Here is a 24,021-nt window from a genome sequence, read left to right as displayed (position 1 = left end):
TTCGTTTTTATGGCATTTTAACTTTCAGAGTTCTTTAACATATTCTTTTTGGATCCTGACAATACATGTTATATGTAGCCTAGAATGCTATTGTTTTAGAAATGTGGAAATTGCAGGTCAGTAAGTAAGGTGAAGTGAGAAGGCCAGCAAAAAAGGGAGTAGTGGTTAGTGAGCAGGAGGGGACTGCTAAGGAAACGAAATTTGTACTGGAGAGAAGAGGAGGAGTTTCAGTGTTGGGCCTGCACATGGCAGAGAGGGCCTTTGCGTCTGCTGATGAGCCAAGCACCTTGAAGGAGCCTGCTGGGCCAGACTACAGGGGTAAGGGAGGGAGGAGAAGGTAGTGGACGAGAGGCAGAGTGCATTGCTTTCTTCAGAGAAGGAGGAGAAAACAGCAGTACTCATAGAAAGGCAGATGTGAAGGAGGTTCCGTGTTTTCATTGGTTACACATTTTAGAGTTTATTTATGTTCATCTATGTTGCCCAGGCCAGTCTCAACTTCTGTGTTCAAGTGTTCCACCTGCCTCAGCTTACCAAATGCTTAGACTACAGATACATGCCATTGTATTCCGCTTAAAGTTAAAATTTTTTTTCACAAGAAGGATATACATTCCCATACTTAGTTGAACTTTCATTATAAATTTACACTTAGTTCCAGTTTCTCCAAGGATTGGGAAAAATAGCCTATAGTCTTATTTATTCATTAGTTTTATTGATATATAATTTATACAAGAGATAATACATAGATTTTATGCGTACAACTTGAGTTTTGATATATATATATATATATATATACACACACACACAGATAGCCACCACAAGTAGGCGTATAATCTAATTTTGATACCTGTGCTGATGTTTCCCAGGAACATAGTGGTTCCACTGTGCCCTCCATTCTGAACAGGATGCAGACAAACCAGACTCCTCCAACCTACAACAAAACCAACAAGTTCACATACGGCTTTCAAAACATAGTAGATGCTTATGGAATTGGGACTTACCGAGAGATAAACCCAGGTAAAATGTCTGAAAGGTAAAATGTCTGAATCGTTTTCCTCTAGAAGTTTTTGTTTGTTTGAGTCTTTTAACACTTCACTTTAAATACTTTTGAACAACTGGCTTAAAACTAAAGATGCTGTTAAGACCTCAGCTCGTGTGTAATACCTGTGAAGGGGTGCCCATTTGACGTAAGCCGTTTGTGCTGATAATGGTCAATAACTGCTATATTTTCTTTTTCTAACCTTGGAAAAGGGAAGATAGAAGGAAGCCATTTTAAATATAAAACATCTTTTATCATCTCATAGCTCTTTTTTATTGTTTTGGGTTTTTTTGGTTGTTATTGTGGTACAAGGGATTGAACCCAGGGGCACTTAACCAATGAGCCACATCCCCAGTCCTTTTTATTTTGAGACAGGGTCTCAGTTCCCTAGGGCCTTGCTAAGGCTGGCTTTGAATTTGTGATCCTCCTGCCTCGATGAGATTACAGGAATGCACCAATGTGCCCAGCCAGGTGGTACTTCTTTAAGAGCTTATTGGATTGAATTTTTTTTTTTTTGAACCAGGATTGAATCTAGGGTTGATCAACCACTGAGCCACATCCCTAGCCCTCCAGCCCTTTTTATATTTTATTTTGAAAGTCTCACTAAGTTGCTTAGAACCTCGCTTAGTTGCTGAGGTGGGCTTTGAACTTGTGATCTTCCTGCCTAAGCCTCCTAAGCCACTGGAATTATAGGCATGTGCCACCATGCCCAGCATGGATTGGACTCTTGCACGTGCCTTCACAGCCATAAAATACCCATTTATGGCAGCTGCCTTAAAAAAAATGTTTTTTCCTAGCCAGGCATGGTGGCACATGCCTATAATCCCAGTGACTTTGGAGGCTGAGGCAGGAAGATTGCAAGTTAAAGGACAACTTAGTCAGACTTTTTCCTCAAAAAAATTTAAAAAGGACTGGGGTTGTAACTTGGTGATAAAGCACCCTGGGTTCAATTTCCAGTACAGAAAAAAAAAAAAAAAAAGACATACACACAAAAGAAAAATATTTCTCTAAGATGTCTTATATTAAAAAATGGCTTCCTCTTGTCTTCCCTTTTCCAAGGTTAGAAAAACAAAATATAGCAGTTATTGACCATTATCAGCAAAAATCATTTCTCTCCTCTGTTTGGAGAGGTAATTATTAATCAAGAGTCTGAGGAGCAGGGAATGTGGCTCAAAGTGCTTTTCTAGCATATATGAGGCCCCAGATTCAATCTTCAGCACTGCTAAAAAAAAAAAAAAAAAAAAAAAAGAGTTTGAGGGTTTGTTTCAGATGTAGCCTTCTGCAGGATCTTTGTTCGGCTTCTAGGCTCTTTCCTCATTGCTTAGATGGTAGGTAGCTTCATTCTGCTCAGAAATTGGTTGCTTACAAAGAGAAGACAGCTGGCATTTTCTAGGAACAATGTCCTAGAGGTTGAAAGAAGGTAATGGGACAAACCACAGTGCTACCAAAGCTTCCTTTTCATTTCCTGTGTTCTTGGTTTAAAATGTTAACAGTAGCACATTATTTCATTAGCTGCTTTGTGAGGGTGTAGAGTTCCTGCCATGAAAGATTTTCCCTGAGAGTTCATCTGTTCAACAACCTAATCCACCTTATACTGATGTTAATTAAAACATGGAGAAGAATATGATATTTGGGGAATTGTGCTTTCTTTTATTATTTATTTATTTATTTATTTTTGGTGCTAGAGATTGAACCCAGGGGCACTCAACCACTGAGCCATGTCTCCAGTCCTTCTTTTGTATTTAGAGACAGGGTCTCACTGGGTTGCTTAGGGTCTCACTAAGTTGCTGAGGCTGGCTTTGAATGAGTGATCTTCCTTCCTCAGCCTCCCAAACTGCTGGAACAATAGGCAGGCACCACCATGCCCAGCTTGTGCTTTCTTTAATGTACTTGGTGATTTTCTTTCTTTGGTTTCTTTGTAGCTCCATATACCATCATCACTTTCCCTTTTCTATTTGCTGTGATGTTTGGAGATTTTGGCCATGGCATTTTGATGACCCTTTTTGCTGTGTGGATGGTGTTAAGGGAGAGCCGGATCCTCTCCCAGAAGAATGAGAATGAGGTAATGTTTAAGTTATATCTGTATTTGACTGAAGTGTTTATGATTTCTTAGGCATTCATTATGAAATTATGGTCACAGGGGGGGAGGGGGATAGTAGAGGTTAGGAAAGGTAGCAGAATACATCAGTCACTAGTATGGCATTATGTAAAATTGTGAATGTGTAACCTATGTGATTCTGCAATCTGTATTTGGGGTAAAAATGGGAGTTCATAACTCACTTGAAACTATTGTTCGAAGTATGATATGTCAAGAGCTTTGTAATGTTGTGAACAACCAATAAAAAAAAAAAGAAAAGAAAAAAAGAAAGGAAATGGTACTTTAAAAATGATCGTTAAGAATTTAAACAAAAATAAAATATCAAGTATAAAAAAAAATTATGGTCACAAAGTCTTTTATGCATAAATTTATCAAAAGGGGATAAAAAAGTTCATTTTTTACTAGAGAGACCATGTGCTGTACAAGCAAATTTCTCTTAACATTGTATTTGATCTATACTTCAAGCTCTCTGAACCAGGATGGAGTAAAGTAGCACCAGAAGCTAGTGTATTCTAAATAACACTGTCACTGCATTAGCTGCAGTGAGTGCATTCTCATTACTTCTTTCTTCTGATTCCCAGATGTTTAGCACTGTGTTCAGTGGTCGATACATTATTCTGTTGATGGGAGTTTTCTCCATTTATACTGGCCTCATCTACAATGACTGCTTTTCCAAGTCTCTTAATATTTTTGGGTCATCCTGGAGTGTGCGACCAATGTTCACCAAATATAATTGGACGTAAGTTACGGAAGAAGCTAAAAGTCAAAACATAATCCTTTCATGTTCAGCTCTGATTTGTAAGACAAGGAATAAATTAATACCCTGTTAGGAAGTGGTTGACGATATCCCTATTTCAGAAGAATGCAGTATTTTGTCTTGTTTATACTCCAACTTGTGAAGCGCTTTGTGATTTGTTCTCCAAGTATCAAGGAACCAAGACTATAAATTAAGTGCATTTTGAGGAGGTGGAGGCAAAATTAAAAAGCAGATTCCTCAAATTCCCTACTTATGGGCTGGGATTGTGGCTCAGTGGTAGAGCGCTCGCCTCGCACAGGTGGGACCCGGGTTCGATCCCCAGTACCACATAAAAATAAAGGCATTATGTTGTGTCCATCTACACCTAAAAAACAAATATTTTTAAAAAATTCCCTACTTAGTTATATATTTTTAAATTTTTGTGTGTGTTATTCTTGACTACTAGTCCATCTTTAATAAAAGAGACAAGATTGCTGTGGTTGTTTCTTTTGGGGTTATTTTATGAACCCTAGTAGTTTCCCTTCTTGATCAAAAATAAATAGGTTTTTCTTCTAATACGATAGGGAGGAGACTCTTCGGGGAAACCCCGTTCTTCAGCTGAACCCAACTGTCCCTGGAGTTTTTGGTGGGCCATACCCTTTTGGTATTGATCCGGTAAGAGTATTCTTTCTCATATGCTATTTTCACTTGTAACCCTGAAATGAGAGAATTAAAGTGAAGATAGTTACTTTCTTTTTAGTTGACACATTTTTAGAAAACCTTGATTTATTTGTTCAGAGTACTTCAAAGTCAGGAGAGACTCACTTCTTGTTTATTTCTTTTTTGCGGTACTGGTTATTTAACCCAGGGGCACTTAACAATGGAGTTATATCCCCAGTTCTTTTTATTTTTTTATTTTGAGACAGGTTCTTGCTAAGTTACTGAGCCTGACCTCAAACTTGCAATCCTCCTGCCTCAGCCTCCCAAGTCACTGAAATTACAGGAGTATGCTACCATGCCCAGATTACTTATTTCTGAGGTGGCTAATATTGACTCTGGGAAGGCTGATTTTTAAAGATCCCTTCCCAGTATTTTTAGCAGAAGGTTTAACAAAGCTGAAATAGTTCTTTCCTATGGATTTCAGACTTTTTTTTTCTTTGCTAAAGTTGCAAACTTAAAAAAAAAATTATCTTAGAGTTTTTTTTTTTCAAATACTTTGGCAAATAAAATATGATCAATCAATTTGGGGGGTGGGCAAGTACCAGAGATTGAACTCAGGGGCACTCAACCACTGAGCCACATCCCCAGCCCTGTTTTGTATTTTATTTAGAGGCAGGGTCTCACTGAATTGCTTAGTGTCTCACTTTTGCTGAGGCTGGCTTTGAATTTGCAATCATCCTGCCTCAACCTCTGAGCTGCTAGTATTACAGGAATGTACCACTGCACCCGGCAGATGAACTCTTTTTGGACAGGACAGGTCAAATAGAAAAGATGCTGAGCTAGGAGGTACAAGCTCTGTCTTAGGCTGCAGAGCTTGCACTTTTGCCTTAAGATGACCGTGGGGATTCAGGGAGGGTTTTGGCACGGGAGGATGATTAGATGAGAGCCATGGTTTAGGCAGCATGAACAGATGGCCCAACGGAGGCAGATAAAACTGTCAGACAGTACTAACAAGCATTCAAGCCTTAGGTAATAGGAGCTACAGAAGTTGATAGTGAAAGATAAAGGAGGCTGGGCATGGTAGCACCCACTTCTACAACCTGTAATTCTAGCTACTTGGGAGGCTGAAGCAGGAGAATTGCAAGTTCAAGGCCAATTGAGGCAATTTGGAAAGAACCTGTTTCAAAATTTAAAAATAAATAAAAAGGGGAGAATAGTTCAGTGGTAGAACACCTCTGGGTTCAATCCTCATTACTGAAGAAAAAAAAAGATATATGAAATCTGGGGGTGTAGCTCAGTTGTAGAGTACTTGCCTAAAATGTTCCAGGCCTGTGTTTTGTCTCCAGCACTGCTTGCGTGTGCACACACAGATAGGTGGAACAACTTCATCAAGGAATATGATCAGCAAAACAGGTGTGGGGTAATCTGCAAGATAAATAACCCGGTTTCTTAAAAAAATATTTATATTTTGTAGGGAACAAAAAAGGAAAAATAGAAGGAGAACCTATAGATTAGAGACTTAAAAACTAAATTAGCTATCATAGTGAAAGACCTTAATTGGACTTTGCGTTAAATAAATGAATTCCAAAAAATAGTCTGGACAAAATCAGAGAAATTTGATTGTTGAATGTTTTATGATATTAAAGAATCATTATTAGGGTTGGGTGCTAGCTCATTGATAGAACATATGCTTAGCAGAGCCCTGAGTTCAATCCCCAGCACACACACACACACACACACACACACAAAGGATAATGCTTTTTGGTGTGGTGACTGTATTATGGATATTTTTTAAAAAAAGAATCCTTATCTGGGCATGATGGCATATGCCTATGATCCCAACCAACAAGTAGAGTGGCTGAGGCAGGAAGAGGGTACATGTTTGAGGCCAGCTTTGGCAACTTAGCAAGACCTTGTCTGTAAAAATTAAAAGGGCTGGGGCTGGGTACAGTGGAACATGCTTGTAATCCCAGTGATTCGGGAGGCTGAGGCAGGAGGATTACAAGTCAGTCTCAGCAATTTAGTGAGGCCCTAAGCTACTTAGTGAGACCCTGCCTTAAAATAAAAAATAAAAAGGACAAGGGATATAGCTTAGTGATAAAGTACTCTGGGTTCAATTCCTAGTATCAAAAACAAAATCAAAAAAGCACTGGAGAGGGCTGGGGATGTGGCTCAAGCGGTAGCCTGCTCGCCTGGCATGCGTGCGGCCCAGGTTCGATCCTCAGCACTAAAAGAAACAAAGATGTTGTGTCTGCCGAAAACTAAAAATTCTCTCTCTCTCTCTCTCTCTCTCTCTCTCTCTCTCTCTCTCTCTTTCTCTGTCTTTAAAAATAAATAAATAAATAACTTAAAAAAAAAAAACACTGGGGATATGACTCAATGATAAAGCACCCCCAGATTCAATTCCAAGTATCAAAATTTAAAGGGATGGGGATGTAGCTTACTTCCCTAGCATGTGTAAGGTTACCAGCACCACACAAAACTTCTTACCTTTTAGAGATCCATACTAAAATATTTACAGGTAAAATGATCTGATATCTAGACTTTGCTTCAAAATAATATAAAAGTGGGAAGTGGGCATGATGAAATATATGGGTATGAATCCATAAATTGATAGAATTGTTGAAGTTGACTGATACAGCAGTTTATTATTCTGTTTAAATATAGGTTTAGAATGTTCCATTTAAAAAACAAACAAACAACCCTTAGTTGAATATGGTAATGCATGCTTATAATCCCAGATACTTAGGAAGCTAAATCAGTAGGCTTGCAAATTCAAAGCCAGACTGGGCAATTTACCAAGATTCTATCTCAAAGTAAAAATATAAAGGGCTGGGGATGTAGTCCATTGCTTGCCTAACATGAGGAAAGCCCCGGGTTTAATAAACAAAACAAACAAAAAAATGTTTTAATCAGATGAATAATATTTTCCCATTTGAGAATTCTTTGTGTAATACCTGTTTGTTTTATTGGGTTGTGACAGATTTGGAACATTGCTACCAATAAGCTGACCTTCCTCAACTCCTTTAAGATGAAGATGTCTGTTATTCTTGGTATCATCCATATGATGTTTGGAGTCAGTCTGAGCCTTTTCAACCATATGTGAGTTGCTCTGTTCCTATATTCATAAGAGTGTGCATAGTCGCTGGGATGTGGTGACACACACCTGTAATCACAGAGATTTGGGAAGCCAAGGCAGGAGGATTGCAAATCTTTTGGGGAGGGGGGGTTGGGGGGGGAGAAGGGGTGGTTTACTGAGAATTGAATTCAGGGCCACTCAACCATTGAGTCACATCCTGAGCCCTATTTTTTTTTTTTTTTTTGTATTTTACTTAAGACAGAGTCTCACTGAGTTGCTTAGTGCCTTGCCATTGCTGAGGCTGGCTTTCAACTTGAGATCCTCCTGTCTCAGCCTCCTGAGCTGCTGGGATTATAGGCATTTGCTACCTATAATAACCCTTGGAGGGTTCACTGTCATTTCTATATCCACCTATCCAAGGATTACAAGTTTAAAACCAGCGTTAGCAACTTAGCAAGGCTCTAAGCAACTTAGTGAGACCCTGTCTCAAAATAAAAAGTGCTGGGGATGTGGCTTATTGGTTAAGCAACCCCTGGATTCCATCCCCAGTACAAAAAAAAAAAAAAAATGAATTATTCAGATAATGCTTTTGCCTAAAGACATCATATCATATTTGGGGAGGCATTAATAACTCAGAACCTGACTGTATTAGAGAATTAATTTTTCAAAAATCTTATGGTCTTAAATGAAGCTAAATTGTAGTCCCTTAGCAGTTTGCAACAGCAGTAAATTTTTTTTTTTTTTTTAGGTTTTTTAGTTGTTAATGGGCTTTATTTATATGCAGTGCTGAGAATCGAACCCAGTGTCTCACACATGCTAGGCAAGTGCTCTACCACTGAACCACAACCCCAGCCCAGCAGTAAAAATCTTTGAAAGCAAATTAGTAGGCAATTTTCATCAAATTGAGTGAATTATTTTTCTTCCTTAATGTGAAACTCAAAGTTATAAACTGTAGTCCCAAAGTACACTAAATTTTTTAGTCTCTTTCTCATGGAGAGAATGGTAGGCATGGTTCTGAAGCCATTCAAGACCCAGAAATTTGAAAGTGGTAGTTAATTCTACATTGTCTCTGTTGCTTCCAGTGCTTCTGGGTGCTGCTGTTGTTTAAAGTGATACAGACTGGGCGACTTAGCAAGACCCTCTCTCAAAAAGGGCAGGGAAGTAACTCATTGCTTGCCTGGCATGAGGGAAGCTGTGGATTCAGTCCCCCATAACATAAAAGTGCTCCTGGGTGAAAAATGTAGTGAATATTATATTCAGTGAAGGAGTGGCCCTGGTCTATTGAGCCATAATCTTCATTTTTTTTCCTCTTTTCCTTTTTAGCTATTTCAAGAAGCCCCTGAATATTTACTTTGGATTTATTCCTGAAGTGATCTTCATGTCCTCTTTGTTTGGCTACTTGGTTATCCTAATTTTTTACAAATGGACAGCCTATGATGCTCATTCTTCTGAGAACGCACCTAGCCTTCTGATCCATTTCATCAACATGTTCCTCTTTTCCTATCCGGATTCTGGTATTTCCATGCTGTATTCTGGACAGGTGTGTCAACCCAGAGGGTGGCTCTCATTGGTCATCAGGAAGCCACATGTTTCTCTGACCCTAAAAAAAACCCTAAAATACCTTTCTGTAATATTTAGTTTTAGGCCCATACACCCAGATATAAATTGACACCATTTGTCTTGTCTTGGAGGGTTCACTGTCATTTCTATATCCAGAAAAGATGAAATTTAGAACTATCCTCTTATGGAACAATTCTCGAGTTTGCCACAGCATCTGTTAAGTAATATGAAGACACTAGACAGTGTTATTAATATATCAGTAAGAAAGAACTGTTTGGAGGAAATTTGTGCTGGATTTAGAAACTGTACATAATGTACTTTAAAGTGATGTGCCCTGTCCTTATTTTGCAGAAAGGAATTCAGTGTTTCCTGGTAGTGGTTGCTCTACTGTGTGTACCTTGGATGCTACTGTTTAAGCCACTGGTTCTTCGCCATCAATATTTGAGGAGGAAGCATTTGGTAAGTGTATATCTACTATTAAAAATTACTAGACTTTTTTTTTTTTAAGATCTAGGTAATAAGACTGGGGATGTAGCTCAGTTGTAGAGTACTTGCCTAGCATATGTGAGGCCATAAGTCCAATCCCCAGTACTGCAAAAAGAAATAAACAAATAAATAAGTAAATAACAAGATGATTTCTCAGATGATATAATTAGCTGTGCACAAATATGAACACTCTTAAAACACATTCATGTTATATCCCAGCATGAGAACTAGGCCTGCCAAAGTCAGAATTATTTACTTGCTGCTCAAACATATGGATTCAGCTTTAGTAGCTGAGTTAGAACAAATCATAAGTTTTACCTTTCCTGGTCATGCTTTATTCATGCTGTGCTCATCAGAATCCAGGCCTGAACCTGTCTAGATGCAGCATCAGCCAAAACAAGGTTGCAAAAGCTACAGACAGGTGAACCCACTCATGTGATTTGCCTGGGTGACCACAGGAATGACGCTGAGACTTTTTTTTTTTTTTTTTTAATTATACTTCAACCAACCAACACATCTGGTCAAAAGGTTTGGTTTAAAGCATGTTTTTTCCCCCCAAAGCAACATATATGTATGTTTGCTTAATGTATATGTGCATATGAATTCTACACACACACACACACACACACACAAAGTTAGAATTGCCAAACGTTCAGTGTTGTGTGTAATTTCTGGCTATCCAGTAATGCTTACATATTGCACTGCCTGAGAAAACCCAAAAGATCTTGTTGCATGACTCTCATGTAGCTGTGAGATTTTCCCTCCTATTGGAGAGCAGTTGAATTACAAGACCCTTCTCCCTTTTCTGACCATCTTCATCCTTCCATGTACCCTCCATTCGTCTCCCCTTTCCCTTTCTCCCTCTTTTGTTTTCTTCTCCCTTCTTCTTTTCTTCCATTCACTATCAGGAAGGGCAACCTGTGGAGGCCCCAGTCAGCCCAACCCCGAGCCAACAGGGACTAGAGGCAGCACCGGCTGCAACAGTGAGTGAATTAAATCCAGCAAACCAAACATTTTGTTAAGGAGGTGGCAAACAGTGCAGCAGAATTTTTTTTTTTAACACGGTTGAGAGCATGGGACATGTGCACTCTTGGGAAGTATGTCCTTGTTCCTCATTGAGATGATGACAGAAGAGTTTTCCATCTCTTAAGAATAGATTCTGGTATCATCTTTACTTGATCTACTAAGTTTCTATTCAAATATGTAAGTACAGTTCTATCCATGGGAGTGAAGTGGCTGTTGTACTCTCTCCGAGTCCCATCATCTTAAACCAAAATGGCAACTCTTGGACTCATCTAATTTTGTGTCTGTATTTTGTGACCATGTATTGGATGATTTTTCAACAGGGAGGCAAAAACATCTCTGTGATTCTTAAATTGATTTTCCTGTACTTTAGAGTTCTGCTTCAGAATGATTCTTAGACTTTGGGTTCTTTTTAGCAAAATTATTTAATGCTCTTTAAAGTGAGAATGTGTACATGTTTCCTTTTTGTGAAAGACTCAGAAACCCTTATGTCCTCAGCTGTTTCAGTGAGACCTCCACTTTCCCATGTGTCTTGTGCCTACTGTATATCCAGTGTAGTAACCAAAGTCATCTTCTGTCTTGATTTTCCCCTCTTCTGATACTAAGTTGTGATTCAGTAATAATACTTTGAATGTTAGCATTTGAGTATTTGTCCTTAAAAAAACATCTTTTAACCACAATCTCCATAATGCACTAATATCAAATTAGCTCAGTATATTCTAGATTATGAATCTACAAGATTTAAAAAAGAATCTCCCTAGTGATGATTATGGTGATTATTCATGTACTTGCATGTTCTAGTAGCATATACTCCTTTAAAGAAAATGAAGTACTTAGATGGATAACCATTTCCTCCAATAGGTGTTCCTGATCCTTTTGGAAAAATGCTTAGCCCTCCTACTAGAACTACTCTAAAGGGGCTGGTATTTGGGGTCAAAAGAAATTTTAATCAAGTGTAGGGGCTTACTTTCTTTTTCCTGTAAGAAATAAAACCCTTAAAACACATACAGCCCATTATTAATGTTCTTTCCGTGCACTTTTATTTCTGCTAGTCTTAGCATCATAAAGTACTTCTGAGAAGGTCTTGATGCTTTTAAACCTGGCAGTGACTTTTACGATAAATTCCAAGTCAAAAATCCCAGTCTGGAGCCCTTCACATTCTTAGTGTCTTCTTATCTCAGTGGTTCTTTAACCAAACATCTGCTTCTGGGGAGCAGCCCATTCAATGGCTTCAGGATGACCACTCTACAAGAAGGGCTCTAGATTCTTAATGCCAGAGGGCTGAGTATTTGAACACGGATTTGGTTTTTGTCCTCTTAGTTGTCTGTGAGTGGTGTATCACAGTTTTAATTTCCGTTTTTGTGCTGATGTATGTCTTTCATCCCCCTATCCATAACTCTTATTCTCTGCATTCTGAGGAGGTACTTGTTATTGTCTGGCTGGGAGGTTTAACCTGTCTGTCCTCACTTTATCTGCTGGTTGGAAAAGCAGAAAAGCCTTTTGCTTTGGTAGCTTTGAATTCTGAAATCATCCTGAAGCCTATAACCCAGCTAAGGACACACTGGAGTTCCCTCTTGTGCCCCTATTTGGGGAGGGGGGCACTGAGGATATAACCCAGGGATGCTCTATCACTGAGCTACAGACATACCCGGCCTTTTGTTGTTGTTATTATTATTTTTTTTGTGGGGGGGGGGTATTGGGGATTGAACTCAGGGGCACTTGACCACTAAGCCATATCCCCAGCCCTGTTTGTATTTTTATTTAGAGACAGGGACTCACTGAATTGCTTAGCGCCTTGCCAAGTTGCTGAGGCTGGTTTGGAACTTGCGATCCTCCTGCCTCAGGCTCAGGAGCCACTGGGATTACAGGCATGTACCACTATGCCTATTTTTAATTTTGAGACAGGGTCACACTAATTTGTGGAGGCTGGCCTCAAGTTTGCAATTCTCCTACCTGAGTCTCCCAGTCACTGAGATTACAGGGCTGTACCACTGCTCCCAACTTTTGTGCTTTTTTTTTTTTTTTTAACATTTTTAGTCCTTGTTTTGAGAGTGGTAAGATATCTTTTGTGCCTTATCTGGAGGTACACAGGTTTCAGTGGTTCCCAAATATGACTACATATCAGAATCACCCATAAACTTTGGGTTGGTTTCTTAGGGTATTAAAACAAAATAGATAAATGGAAGAAGAAATAAAAGTTATCTATGGTCCAGACAATCCCCTGTTGACACTTTGAAAAATAAATAGTAGGTACACTTGGCTGGAGAGTGTGCATAGTAATAACTAAGAAGAAAACATTGGTTCCCACTGCAGTTTTCCTCCTCCTCCAGGGTATTATTAATAGGGAGGGGCTTTGCCTCTAGCATATATCTGTCATCTTTGGATACAATTTGTGTGTGTGTGTGTGTGTATGTGTATGTGTATGTGGGTGCGGGGAAACACATTAAGAGTTGGGTTTTAAACTGTGGCTCTTTTGCCCCTTATTTATTATTTATTTATTTATTTAAGATTGAATGTGTATTATTAGTTATTTCATAGTGATGCCTACTCTCTAGGTAGCTTGGCATTCCAGAGAATATTGTTGGATATGCCAAAATTACATAATCACTTTCTCATTGATGGATGTGTTGGTTATTCCCAATTCTTTGCCATTATAAACAATTTGGGGAATATCTTTGTATAGCTTATTACAATTTTGCAAGCATGTCACACAATGGGATTGCTCTATCCCAAATGGTACATGTGTTATACATTTTTATAGACTCTTCACAATGATTAGGTAATTTCTACGTGGGAGAATATTTTTTAAATATGGATTTACTGTTCCCCACCTTAGATCTACCATATTTATAATTTCTGGAGATAGTATTTGAAAGTTTTTTTAAAAGTATAGCTTCTAAGATGATTATAATGCTGCTGTTTTTTTGACCAGCATATGAGGACCACTGTTAGAAAAAGAGGGAGACTCTAATTGAGTATGGGACCACATGCCTATAATCTCAACAACTTGGGAGACTGAGGCAGGAGGATTGTGAGTTTGAGGCCAGTCTCAGTAACTTAGCAAGGACCCATTTCAAAATAAAAAAGAGAGCTAGTGATATGGCTTAGGGGTAAGGCCTAAGTATTTGAACACGGTTTAAATACTTGAGTTTAATCCCAAGTACCCCCACTCAGAAGAAAAAAAAGGGAGAATCTGTGCAAACATTGGGGTCTGAGCTAGCCAGTGAACTGTGGTAAAAGGGGTACCCCAAAAGGTGAAGCTAAGGAGAAGAACCACAAGGTAGTTGGCCAAACCTTCTTGCACATTGTGCTGCTGCCCCATAGGCCATTTGGTAGGAGGATAGCCCTCCACCTCTTTCCTGGAGAGAGACTTATGAAGTGGTTCTAGGGCTGCTTCTCAAGTTGACTTTAAAATTCTATCCAAACTTGTACACCCTTCTGCTGAAGACTGTACTTGTGAAGACAGAAGGAACAAACGCCAAGTCAGTTTCTGCCCTGTAACAGTCATTTTAACACTCCAAAACTCTCCGAAGCACCTCTTTGATCTGTTGTTATTTTTTAACTCAGTATTCTCTAGCCACAAATAAATGTACATTAAGTGAATGTACATTAATTTTTTTTACTTCCCTAATCTAGGCAGTCCTTTGGTCCTGGGCAGAGATCCTGCACATTTCTGGGAGAGATTGCTGGAACTCCTGGGCTCCTGTTGAAAGCTTATCAGACTAGCATGCACTCACTATGTCTCTTGGCTTTTCTCCCTCTTAGAAAGCCTAATCTTTATTTCCAACAAAATTTAAGCCCTTGCAGCCTTTACTGATAGAGGTGCACTTGTTAAAAGAGTGTGTTTGTATTCAGTTTTCATTCAAGCAGGGTTCTCGGCATCGATCAAGGCTAGGTTGATGCCTCTTGGTGCAGCTGGCTGAGGTGGTAAATTCAGGTTACCACCTGTAGGGTCTGGGGCAGTGGTGGTTGGGGTGGGAACAGTTGTTCATTTTTACTTAGCTGTTCAATTAGTGAATTTTGCCCTTGTTGTTAGGATATATGCTCTTCTGAGGTTTGTATGTACTAACCATCGCCCTTCCTCACCTCACAGAATGTCACATTAAAGCCCAGGCAAATTCTACTCTTTCTGTTCATCTGTGTAGGGAACTCTCAACTTTGGTGGGATCAGGGTGGGCAACGGACCGACAGAGGAGGATGCTGAGATTATTCAGCATGACCAGCTCTCCACCCATTCAGAGGACGCAGAAGAGGTAAGATCCAGTGGTGTGGGCTTCCTCTCCTTCCACCTTGGGTCAGTCCTAGTCTTGTTTTCCTAAGAAGCTCACTCCAGTCTTCTTGAAAAGTAAAAATACTAACAGTCAGCTTGCCCTCTGGGCTGCTTAGGGTACCACAGCTTTTTCTGTGGGCTTTTGCTCTAACTCCAGTGTTGCCTATAGAGCCCACAGCAGCTTTGCTCTGCTCTTCTTGAATTCCATGGTGCATGCAGTACTCTGCACACAGTCTCAGCTGCTAACTGCTCTCCTCAGCCCAAGCAGCACCCAGCATTTCAGTTCTTGTTACCAGAAACAGACTACTCAGGATGGCTTCTTTGTCCCTTGATCCTTCTGATGGTTGTTCTGTCTACATTGTTAACAGAGTATAATCAATCAGTGGTACTTTTTAAGTCCTATGCTACTGATGTGTTCTTGTTGTAGATATTTTGTTTTTGTTATTATTATTATTTAAATATTTTTTTAGTTGTAGTTGGACACAATATCTTTATTTTATTTATTTATTTTTATTAGGTGCTGAGGATCGAACCCAGGGCCTTGCACATGCTAGGCAAGTGCTCTAGCTCTGAGCCCCAGCCCCTTTATTATTACTTTTTATTTGCCTTTTTTTTTTTATAGGTCATTACCTGACCATTCATAGCATAAAGTCTCTGAATTGAACTATTAAATATTAACTATTCATTTTATTTATTAAAACAGAATGTTCTTTTTGTTTGTTTGTTTGGGTTTTTTTTTTCCCCATTGTTTTGTGTGCTTTTGTTTTTTTGAGACAGAGTTTTGCTATATTTCCCAGTCTGGTCCCGATCTTGGGCTCCTCTTCCCTTGACAAAATGTTCATTTTTAAAGTATAAATGAGTAGAGGACCTAGATTGAACTTTTCAGTCTGTCTGACTGCTTTCAACTGTGTATATGATTTTTTTTTTTAATTGCAAGCATTGGGATGCCTTTAAAAATATTTATCTTACTGTTCTCAGTTCCTGCTATTCTCATTTTGCGTGTGTAGACTAATTTATTAGTCCATGTAACGTTCATTGACAGTCCTCCCCAAGAAGCAGGCAGTAGTATGTGCTCATAACCTATGACCCTGTGTGTGGCGTGCATTCCCACTAAGTGTAAATTTGTGTTTTCAAGCCTACCGAGGACGAAGTGGTAAGACAAAAGCCTTCATGTTTATTTGGGGGCTTCTCTTTTCCCATCCTTGTGATCACTCTGACCCTGCAACACCCTGGGGCCACACACATGACACTGTGCATCCTGCATCTCACTGGCCATTTCTAACCAGTTTGTGAGCCTATGTTCTGAAAAAGCTCATCTCCATTAACTGCATCTCATGTTGATCACCTCTGTCTTTGTGTCATTGACTTTGCAGATCTAATACCTCTAAGAGTGGCTTTGAAGGAGCTGCAAGTAATGTCTGCACTGGCATTCTTGAAGTGACTTCCCTTGGGGGCTAAATCCCATTGGGTCTTCATGTTCCTCTCCTGTGATGTCGTTGCTCTCCCACTGGGGGTAGCTGTGCGCCCTGCTCCTCTGAGTGCCTATGAGCATAGCTTACCCTTCCTCCCTGTCTGAGATGCAGCCAGCCACATCCTGCTGCCCTCATCAGCTTGATGCTTCCCCTTAGAACCACTAGACCCTTGCTTGGGGTCAGCTCTACCTCCATGTGACCCAGTGGAGAGGGAGACAACTTTTAGGAGGCTTTGCCTCTCGGATGCATCCCAGGAAGAGTAATCTGTCTGATGAAGAATTTATATATCAGACAAATGTTAAGAGCAACAGAATGAAAAGAAGTTTGGCTAAATATGCAGGCCACGTCTAGAGTGGAAGGCCTTCTAGCTCAGCAATACTTCATTTGGCAACACATATTCTGAATTGGGTGTTTAAAAGGCCTTGCTGCACTGTTTACATCTTTCCCCTACCCTCCCACCCGCGAAAAACAAAACAAAACTTCTTTAAAATGCCTAGACCCTTCCTTTCCTGGCTCTCCTGGTCCTCTCTAAGGGCAGTGGAATGGGAATGGAAAACCTCACTGTCCTGTGTAAAACAGGCAGTGCTTGTCTTCCTGACATTTGGAGAGGCTCCTTTGCTGGCATCAAGGATTTTCTTTGTTCTGTGCAGTCATTGGCTGAGCTGCCTGGCATGATTGGGGAGACTGTGTTCTACGTTAGCAAGGAACCCAACCTTCTCCCTGTATCACCACCTCCCACAGTATTAAATTGTAAATGTTGTCCTCATCAAGCACACAATGCATGGTCTTAGTCAGAATGGGTCAGCCAGCCATCTTTTATCAATGTCCTTGTTTGTAGCCATGTCCTTTGGGTTGGATAGTCAAAGAAGATAGACTCTAATTCAGCCTTCCCAGTCTTTGACCACCCAACTCAGAGATTTAGTTCACTGTGCTTCCTTAATAGTCATAACATTGTATCTTTATCAGGCACTGATACTCTTCAGCCAAATTTAGGTAACTATATCAGTTACATAATGATACTAAACAAAGAAAATTCCCTTAAAAAGTCCAGCCTGCTTCTAGAATTTTGCTTGGATGCAAACCCTTGTGTGTTCCATGTAGGACATTGTTCTCTCCCTGGGAGGACTCATTTTAGTTACAAATAAGGACCAAGACACTTGATAGTCTCAAAAGTTGTAACTAGGGGCTGGGGTTGTGGCTCAGCAGTAGAGAGCACACCCCACACATTTGAGACCCTGGGTTTGATCCTCAGCACCACATAAAAGTAAATAAGTGAAATAGAGGTATTGTGTCCAATTACAAATAAAAATAAATAAATATATTTTTTTAAAAAAGTTGTAACCACTCAGCAAGGGTCAGCAGCCCCCTCCCCACTGGCTTCTCATGAGGTGATTCACCAACTCATCCCCACACTCACCCACCTGTCTAAACACTCACCAACCCATCTAGTCATTCATTCACCTTCTGTGTGTCAAGCCATATGTTTAGTGCTGTAGAGACCAAGGGAAAAAAGCCCATAGTTCTTGCCTTTAAGCATCTCCCAAAGTGGGGAGACAGTCTGGGTGGCGGATGCCATGATGGGCACTGCTCAGGATGCTGTGGGAGCACAGATAAGGCATTGAGAAACACTGGGATGAGGTTGGGAAGAATTCAGAAAAGGATTCCCTCAAGGAATTATTCCTGAGCATAGCCTGGCCAAGCAGGGGTTTTTGGGGGTGGAGATGAGCAGGTGTTCAGCTTGGCTGGAGCAGAGTCAGGAGTTGGAGGACTGGTGGGAGATGAGACTAGAGGTTTGGCAGAAACATGCCATAGTAGTTTTTGCCTCCTTGGGGCAACAGGAGCCATCAAAGAGTGGAAAAGCTGGAGCAACACAGGCACATGTGCATTGCTGAACTAGCTCCAGGGTTAGAGTTGTAGGGGTTGTTGGGGGGCGGGGCACAGTCTGAAGACAGGGACACCATCTAGTCTGATGTGATTCAGGAAAGAATTGGGCAGCCTGAAGTGAAGTAAGGCATTTATAGGAGGAGTTGGAAATGAAGGGGCCAATATGAGACATTAAGAAAGTAAAAGCTGGGCTGGGGATGTGGCTCAGGCGGCAGCCCGGGTTCGATTCTCAGCACCACATACAAAGATGTTGTGTCCGCCAAAAACTGAAAAATAAATATCAAAAATTCTCTTTAAAAAAAAAAAAAGAAAAAAAGAAAGTAAAAGCTGGGCTGGGGTTGTGGCTCAGCAGTAGACTGCTCACCTAGCATGTACGAGGCCCTGGGTTCGATCCTCAGCACCACATAAAAATAAATAAAATAAGGGTATTGTGTTCAACCACAACTAAAAATAAATCAAATAAACAACAACAAAAATACCCAAAGTAAAAGCTGCTGAAGCTAGGTGTGGTGGTGCACACCTATAATCCCAGCAACTTGGAAAGCTAACGCAGGAGGATCAGAAGTTGAAGGCCAGCCTCAGCAACTTAGATCCTGTCTCAAAAAATAAAAAGGCACCTGTAATCCCAGCAGCTCAGGAGGCTGAGACAGGAGGATCATGAATTCAAAGTCAGCCTCAGCAATGGCAAGGTACTAAGAAACTCAGTGAGACCCTGTCTCTAAATAAAATACAAAATAGGGCTGGGGATGTGGTTCAGTGGTTGAGTGCCCCTGAGTTCAATCCCTGGGACCCAATAAATAAATAAATAAAACTAAAAAGAGTTGGGGATATAGTGCTGTGGTGAAGCACCCCTGGCTTCAAAAGCTAAGGTCCCAGTGCCTTAGTGAATATAGAGGGTGCAAGTACTGCCAGGATTGGACATGGAACGGAAATAGGTCTTTTTGGAGGCAGAGGGGAGCAGCTAATTAATTTTGTTCAGGTGGTTTGAATCAAGGCCTGTGGTGTACCAGAAAGTGCAGCACAGCAACACATAGCACAGCTAATTGAAAATAGGCAACAGGGAGATGGAGATGTTCATTTGGGATTGTTGAGGCCCTGAGTGGCAGTCCCACAGGAAAGACCTAAAAGGCTGAGGTTGGAACTCCAGGGAACCTCAGTGTTTAAGGAAGAACTGTGGTGGAGATTGAATAAAGAATGTTCAGAAAGTTAGAATAATAAAGTCCAAGGGAAAGCAAGTGTCTCAAGAAGGAGTAAGTGACAGAAACACAGTTAAGGACATAGTATTTAACCATGGGGAGGTAAGGTGGCCACCTTCCTCAGAAGAAGGCAGAAACCAAGATATGGAATGAATGGAGCCAGGGGAAGCTGAGATAAGCCTGCAGATGGGGAGTGCTCCTTGACTCATGGTTCCGTCCATGTTGACTTCTGTGGGGCCAGTGCTGAGTGACATTGCCTCCAAATGCTGGGCTAGATTTTTCACTCACTTCTCACATCACCTCAGAAACTATGACCAAGCAGGAAGATGGGAGTGAAGGAGAGGAGAAAGTGAGGATAATGCCTGGAAGGGTAGCTTCCCCCCCTCCCTTTCCTTTTTCAATGGGAGAATCCTGAGGGGAATAAAAATGATAAAAAGGGCAGCTTCTCAGGGAGCCCCTGGGCGTCTTAGAGCTGTGGACTTGACTTCCCCTCAGCACAGACAGCAGTAATGGGAAAAAGCTGCTCACAGCCTTGCTAGGGTTAAGGTACCTCAGGGAAACTAGGGTTACTGTGTTTTCAGGGTAGGTAAGAGATTCAAAGAGCCTATTCCATGAGAAAAGTCCAGAAATAAGGCAGGGCATAGTCAGAGGTGAAACAGAGTGAGGCATTCATGAGAGGTGGCGTGCTGGAACTGGCCCCACTGCACTTTGGCTTTACCAGCCTAGTCCCTAAATACAGTTTAGAAACTGGGGTGAAATATAGACACTGACCTGAGGGCCAGGCAATGGCTGAGCCACAGGAGTCCTGAGGTCCATGAGACTCCTAGGCTGGGCTCTAGGGAGGAGACCCAAGAAGGAGAATGTCCTGTGGTCTTTCATGGGCTATTGATTATTCTACCTGGGGCTTCTAGAATATACTACTCAAAAACCTGTATTTCCCCCAGTTGTTCTTGGAGCAGTCCTTAAAGTGGACTCCTCAGAGCCTGTTCTAGCCCACCTCTTTCTTTTAGAAATAATTCTTGATGTTGAAAGGAAAGCTGGAAGAAAGGGAGCATGAGGAAAACAAAAACCCAAGGCAAGCTGTTTGGCCTTAAGCAGCTATCCATGTGGGAATTGGTAAGACTGTCAAAATTTTCCTGGTAATGTTTTCAGAAGTCGCAGAAGAAAAAGGTGATTTTGATCCCAAAAGGCTATAAAAGAATAAGTAAAGATGTCATAGAGGCTTAGTCTTCTGCATGCTTGAGAGTGCTGCCAGATTCCCAGCAGGGCTCCCTGGTGGGCATCAGCAGAAGGTGGGAATCAGCTGGGCTCAGTCCACTGACAAGTCCTTATGATCCCAAGCCCAGTCTTCCTCCCAACTGAGTACCAGACACAGCACATACCTGACTTGAGTTCAAAGCCCAGCAGGGAGAGAAAACAAACATGTTGAGAAGAATCTCATTAACCAGCCACTTAGGAGGGGAGGCTGAGGCAGGAAGATCACAAGTTCAGTGTCAACCTGAACAACTTAGACCCTGTGTCATAATATATAGGACTGAAGTCGTAAAGCACCCCTGGTTCACTCTCCAATACTTGCAGGGAAATTGATGCAGTATAGTATATTGAAGGGGTAGGGTTTCCCAGTTGAGAGTCAAGCCAGGCAGGATTTCTGGAGAAGGCATCTCTGTACTAAGTACCTGAGTACAGCACTGGGTGTTCCCAGCCCCTCCAAAGGTGAGGTGCCAGACTTAAGAAGTGTAGTCCCCTGAACTGGCCTGGGCTCAAAAGTACTAGGAAACAACTCAGTACTCCTGCACTCCCTACTGGCCTGATACCATCTCTCTGATTACCTCCCACAACAGTTTGACTTTGGGGACACCATGGTCCACCAGGCCATCCACACCATTGAGTACTGCCTGGGCTGCATCTCCAACACCGCCTCCTACCTGCGGCTCTGGGCACTCAGCCTTGCTCATGCACGTGAGTATGTTTCCCTCCCACCCAGAGCCGTGGCTTTTCCTTTCTCTGGGCACACCCTCAATTGCGTGAAGGTTTATCCAGCATGTGAAGGTTCTAGAATTATTCTGGCACCTGAATCCAAGCAGAATGAGTACATGTTCTCCAGACTTGAGGAAATCCAGCAGCAGTTGCTGAGGGGCCTCTTCTCGCTATCCTTTTTCTTTGATTACCACTTATGCTAGTTTAGCTGTGCATGGTGAACCCACCTAACCGTGGGAATCCACAGGGCGAGGAACCCCCCAGGGAAGGATGCCAGAGATAAATACAAGGTCCACAGCCACCTCTTGTTAGACTGAATCAGACTTTGTGTCTCCCCATTTCCCAGAACTCTCTGAGGTGCTTTGGACCATGGTGATCCACATCGGCCTGAGTGTGAAGAGCTTAGCTGGAGGGCTGGCGCTGTTTTTCATCTTTGCCGCTTTTGCCACACTGACCGTGGCCATCCTGCTGATCATGGAGGGCCTCTCAGCCTTCCTTCACGCGCTGCGGTTACACTGGTGAGGAGCAGGAGATAGGGGTGGGATACCTCTTTGCCTGCAGGGAGTGCACGGCTCTCCTTCTGCATAAAATCAAGGGTCTATCTTCTAGGAGGTGGGAGCTATCCCTTTGCTGGCTGTCATGGCATTACCCTAGTGCCTGTGTTGGCACTGAGCTTTGGAAACAGACCACAAAAAAGCCTAGCTTATCTTTTCATGGGTTTCAGGGAGGGTTCCCTGGTAAGTGTCATCAAGTTCCCATCCCCTGCCCTTAGCGTTCTCTAATTCTCTTGAAGCTAGGTGGTGGCATTTAACTATAATCCCAGTGACTTGGGAGGCTGAGGTAGAAGGATCACAAGTTTGAGAGCAGCCTCAGCAATTTATTGTTTTGTTAGTTTGTGGCAATACTGGGGATTGAACGAACCCAAGGCCTCTTGCAGCTAGGCCTGAGCTACACCCCCAGCCTCAGCAATTTAGCAAAACCCTATCTATCTGAAAATAAAAAGGGCTGGGGATAGAGCTCAGTGGTAAAGTGCCCGTGGGTTAAAACCCCAGTACCACCACCTGCTCACCCCCCCCAAAAAAAAACCAAAACCACATTGCTGGAGTTGGTGTTCTCTTTTTGAGATTATTTTGTTCTTGTTTTTTTCTCTCATATCTTTAGAGCAGTAAAAGCACTATAGAGTCTTGGTCCAGGAAAGGGCTAGAGCACACTGCATCCCAGGTTTATCCTTGTTTGGGCAGGACAGTAGCTTAACGGCTTCATTGTGCCTAGGGGTTCCTGGCTACATCATACAGCCGGGTATACTAAAGCAGCTGCTTCGGAAAGACAACTTTGGGTTTTCTTGTTTGCTTGCTTGTTCTCTTTAAGGTACTGTGTGACTCTTAATGGCTCTGCCTGGAGAGAGTGAGCTCAGGAGTGGGAAAACTTGGTTGTGACGGGTGACAAGATTTAGCAAATAAAAAATAGGACACTGAGTTAAATTTGAATTTTAAACAGTGAATAATTTTTAGTATGAGTATTTCTCAATATGCATGGGACATACTAATACTAAACACTGGGCAACCCTTTAGGTCTCTATTTCCTTCTTTTGGGGGGGGGTTGACGGGGGGTACTAGTATTGAACTCAGGGGTACTCACCCCTGAGCCACATCCCCATCCCTATTTTGTATTTTATTTAGAGACAGGGTCTCACTGAGTTGCTTAGTTGCTGAGGCTGGCTTTGAACTCATGATCCTCTGCCTCAGCCTCCTGAGTTGCTGGGATTACAGGCGCCACCACACTGGGCTCCATTTCCTTCTTTATGTTATGATTCTCCCTCCTTTTTGGAGTCTCAAAATCCAGAGTTTCTGGAAGCCCTGGATCCCGTCCCCAGAGGAACACTCACCCCTCACCCCCACTGTTACAGGTGGAGGGGTCATAAACTCACTGAAACTGCCTCAGTGATGTCTTGGTGGTCTTAAGGCCAGAAGAGGATTTTGAATGTCTGTCATGTTCTCCAGACCTGAGGAAATCTAGCAGCACTTGCTGAGAGGCAAGCTCTTCTCGCTCTCCTTTTTCTTTGACTTTTCTCCTGACTGGATTACAGCCCAACCTCCTCATAGTTGGTTATGCTCAGTTATGGGGGAAGCAGCAAAGCTTTGGCTGGGACTACTCTTCCCTCAAAAGCTGCTCTGAGAGACTGCCGCCCTGTCAGTAGATGCTTTCTCTGGCTTGGCCCTTCCCCTCCTGGCTGTCTCCTCCCTACCCAGTGCCTTGTTTACTTGGAGCCGGGAGGTTAGGAGTCTGCCTGTTTCAGACCGCTGGCTTGGCTCCCTGTTCTCAGCTTATCAGTGAACCTCCCCACCACACTTCCTCAGCCACTCCCGGTGAGGGAGCGTCTGCGTAACCAGCCTGTGATGACTCATTTTTTTCTTGCCTGCCCTCTTGGCCTTCTTTCTTTCTTGTTCATGTCTCTGTCTCCTGAGCCCTGAGCTGAGGGAACAGTGACTACCCCACCTTGATTCCAGCCCACATGAAGGCTCATTACCTCCTCCCTAGGTAGGG

At 41.9% G+C, this 24,021-nt stretch overlaps 1 protein-coding gene across 9 annotated transcripts in view; it reads left to right on the top strand.

Moving 5' to 3' along the window:
- Atp6v0a1 (ATPase H+ transporting V0 subunit a1) overlaps window positions 1-24,021 on the top strand; it is a 60,240-nt gene that overhangs the window by 29,565 nt on the left and 6,654 nt on the right. For 4 of the 9 annotated variants that reach the window (XM_021724247.3, XM_021724245.3, XM_078041992.1 and 1 more), the window contains 12 exons: window positions 864-1,014; window positions 2,959-3,098; window positions 3,716-3,873; window positions 4,455-4,545; window positions 7,514-7,632; window positions 8,933-9,149; window positions 9,521-9,628; window positions 10,564-10,638; window positions 14,824-14,931; window positions 16,084-16,101; window positions 21,342-21,459; window positions 21,824-21,995. In XM_021724247.3, coding sequence (XP_021579922.2) covers window positions 864-1,014; window positions 2,959-3,098; window positions 3,716-3,873; window positions 4,455-4,545; window positions 7,514-7,632; window positions 8,933-9,149; window positions 9,521-9,628; window positions 10,564-10,638; window positions 14,824-14,931; window positions 16,084-16,101; window positions 21,342-21,459; window positions 21,824-21,995 — 1,475 coding nt within the window. The remainder of the gene's footprint in view (window positions 1-863; window positions 1,015-2,958; window positions 3,099-3,715; window positions 3,874-4,454; window positions 4,546-7,513; window positions 7,633-8,932; window positions 9,150-9,520; window positions 9,629-10,563; window positions 10,639-14,823; window positions 14,932-16,083; window positions 16,102-21,341; window positions 21,460-21,823; window positions 21,996-24,021) is intronic. The other 5 variants (XM_021724249.3, XM_021724248.3, XM_013357022.4 and 2 more) reach the window with 3 other exon arrangements.

Source organism: Ictidomys tridecemlineatus, chromosome 3 (assembly GCF_052094955.1).
Source record: "Ictidomys tridecemlineatus isolate mIctTri1 chromosome 3, mIctTri1.hap1, whole genome shotgun sequence".
NCBI classification, from domain to species: Eukaryota; Metazoa; Chordata; class Mammalia; order Rodentia; family Sciuridae; genus Ictidomys; species Ictidomys tridecemlineatus.
This window is presented reverse-complemented; position numbering and strand designations above follow the sequence as displayed.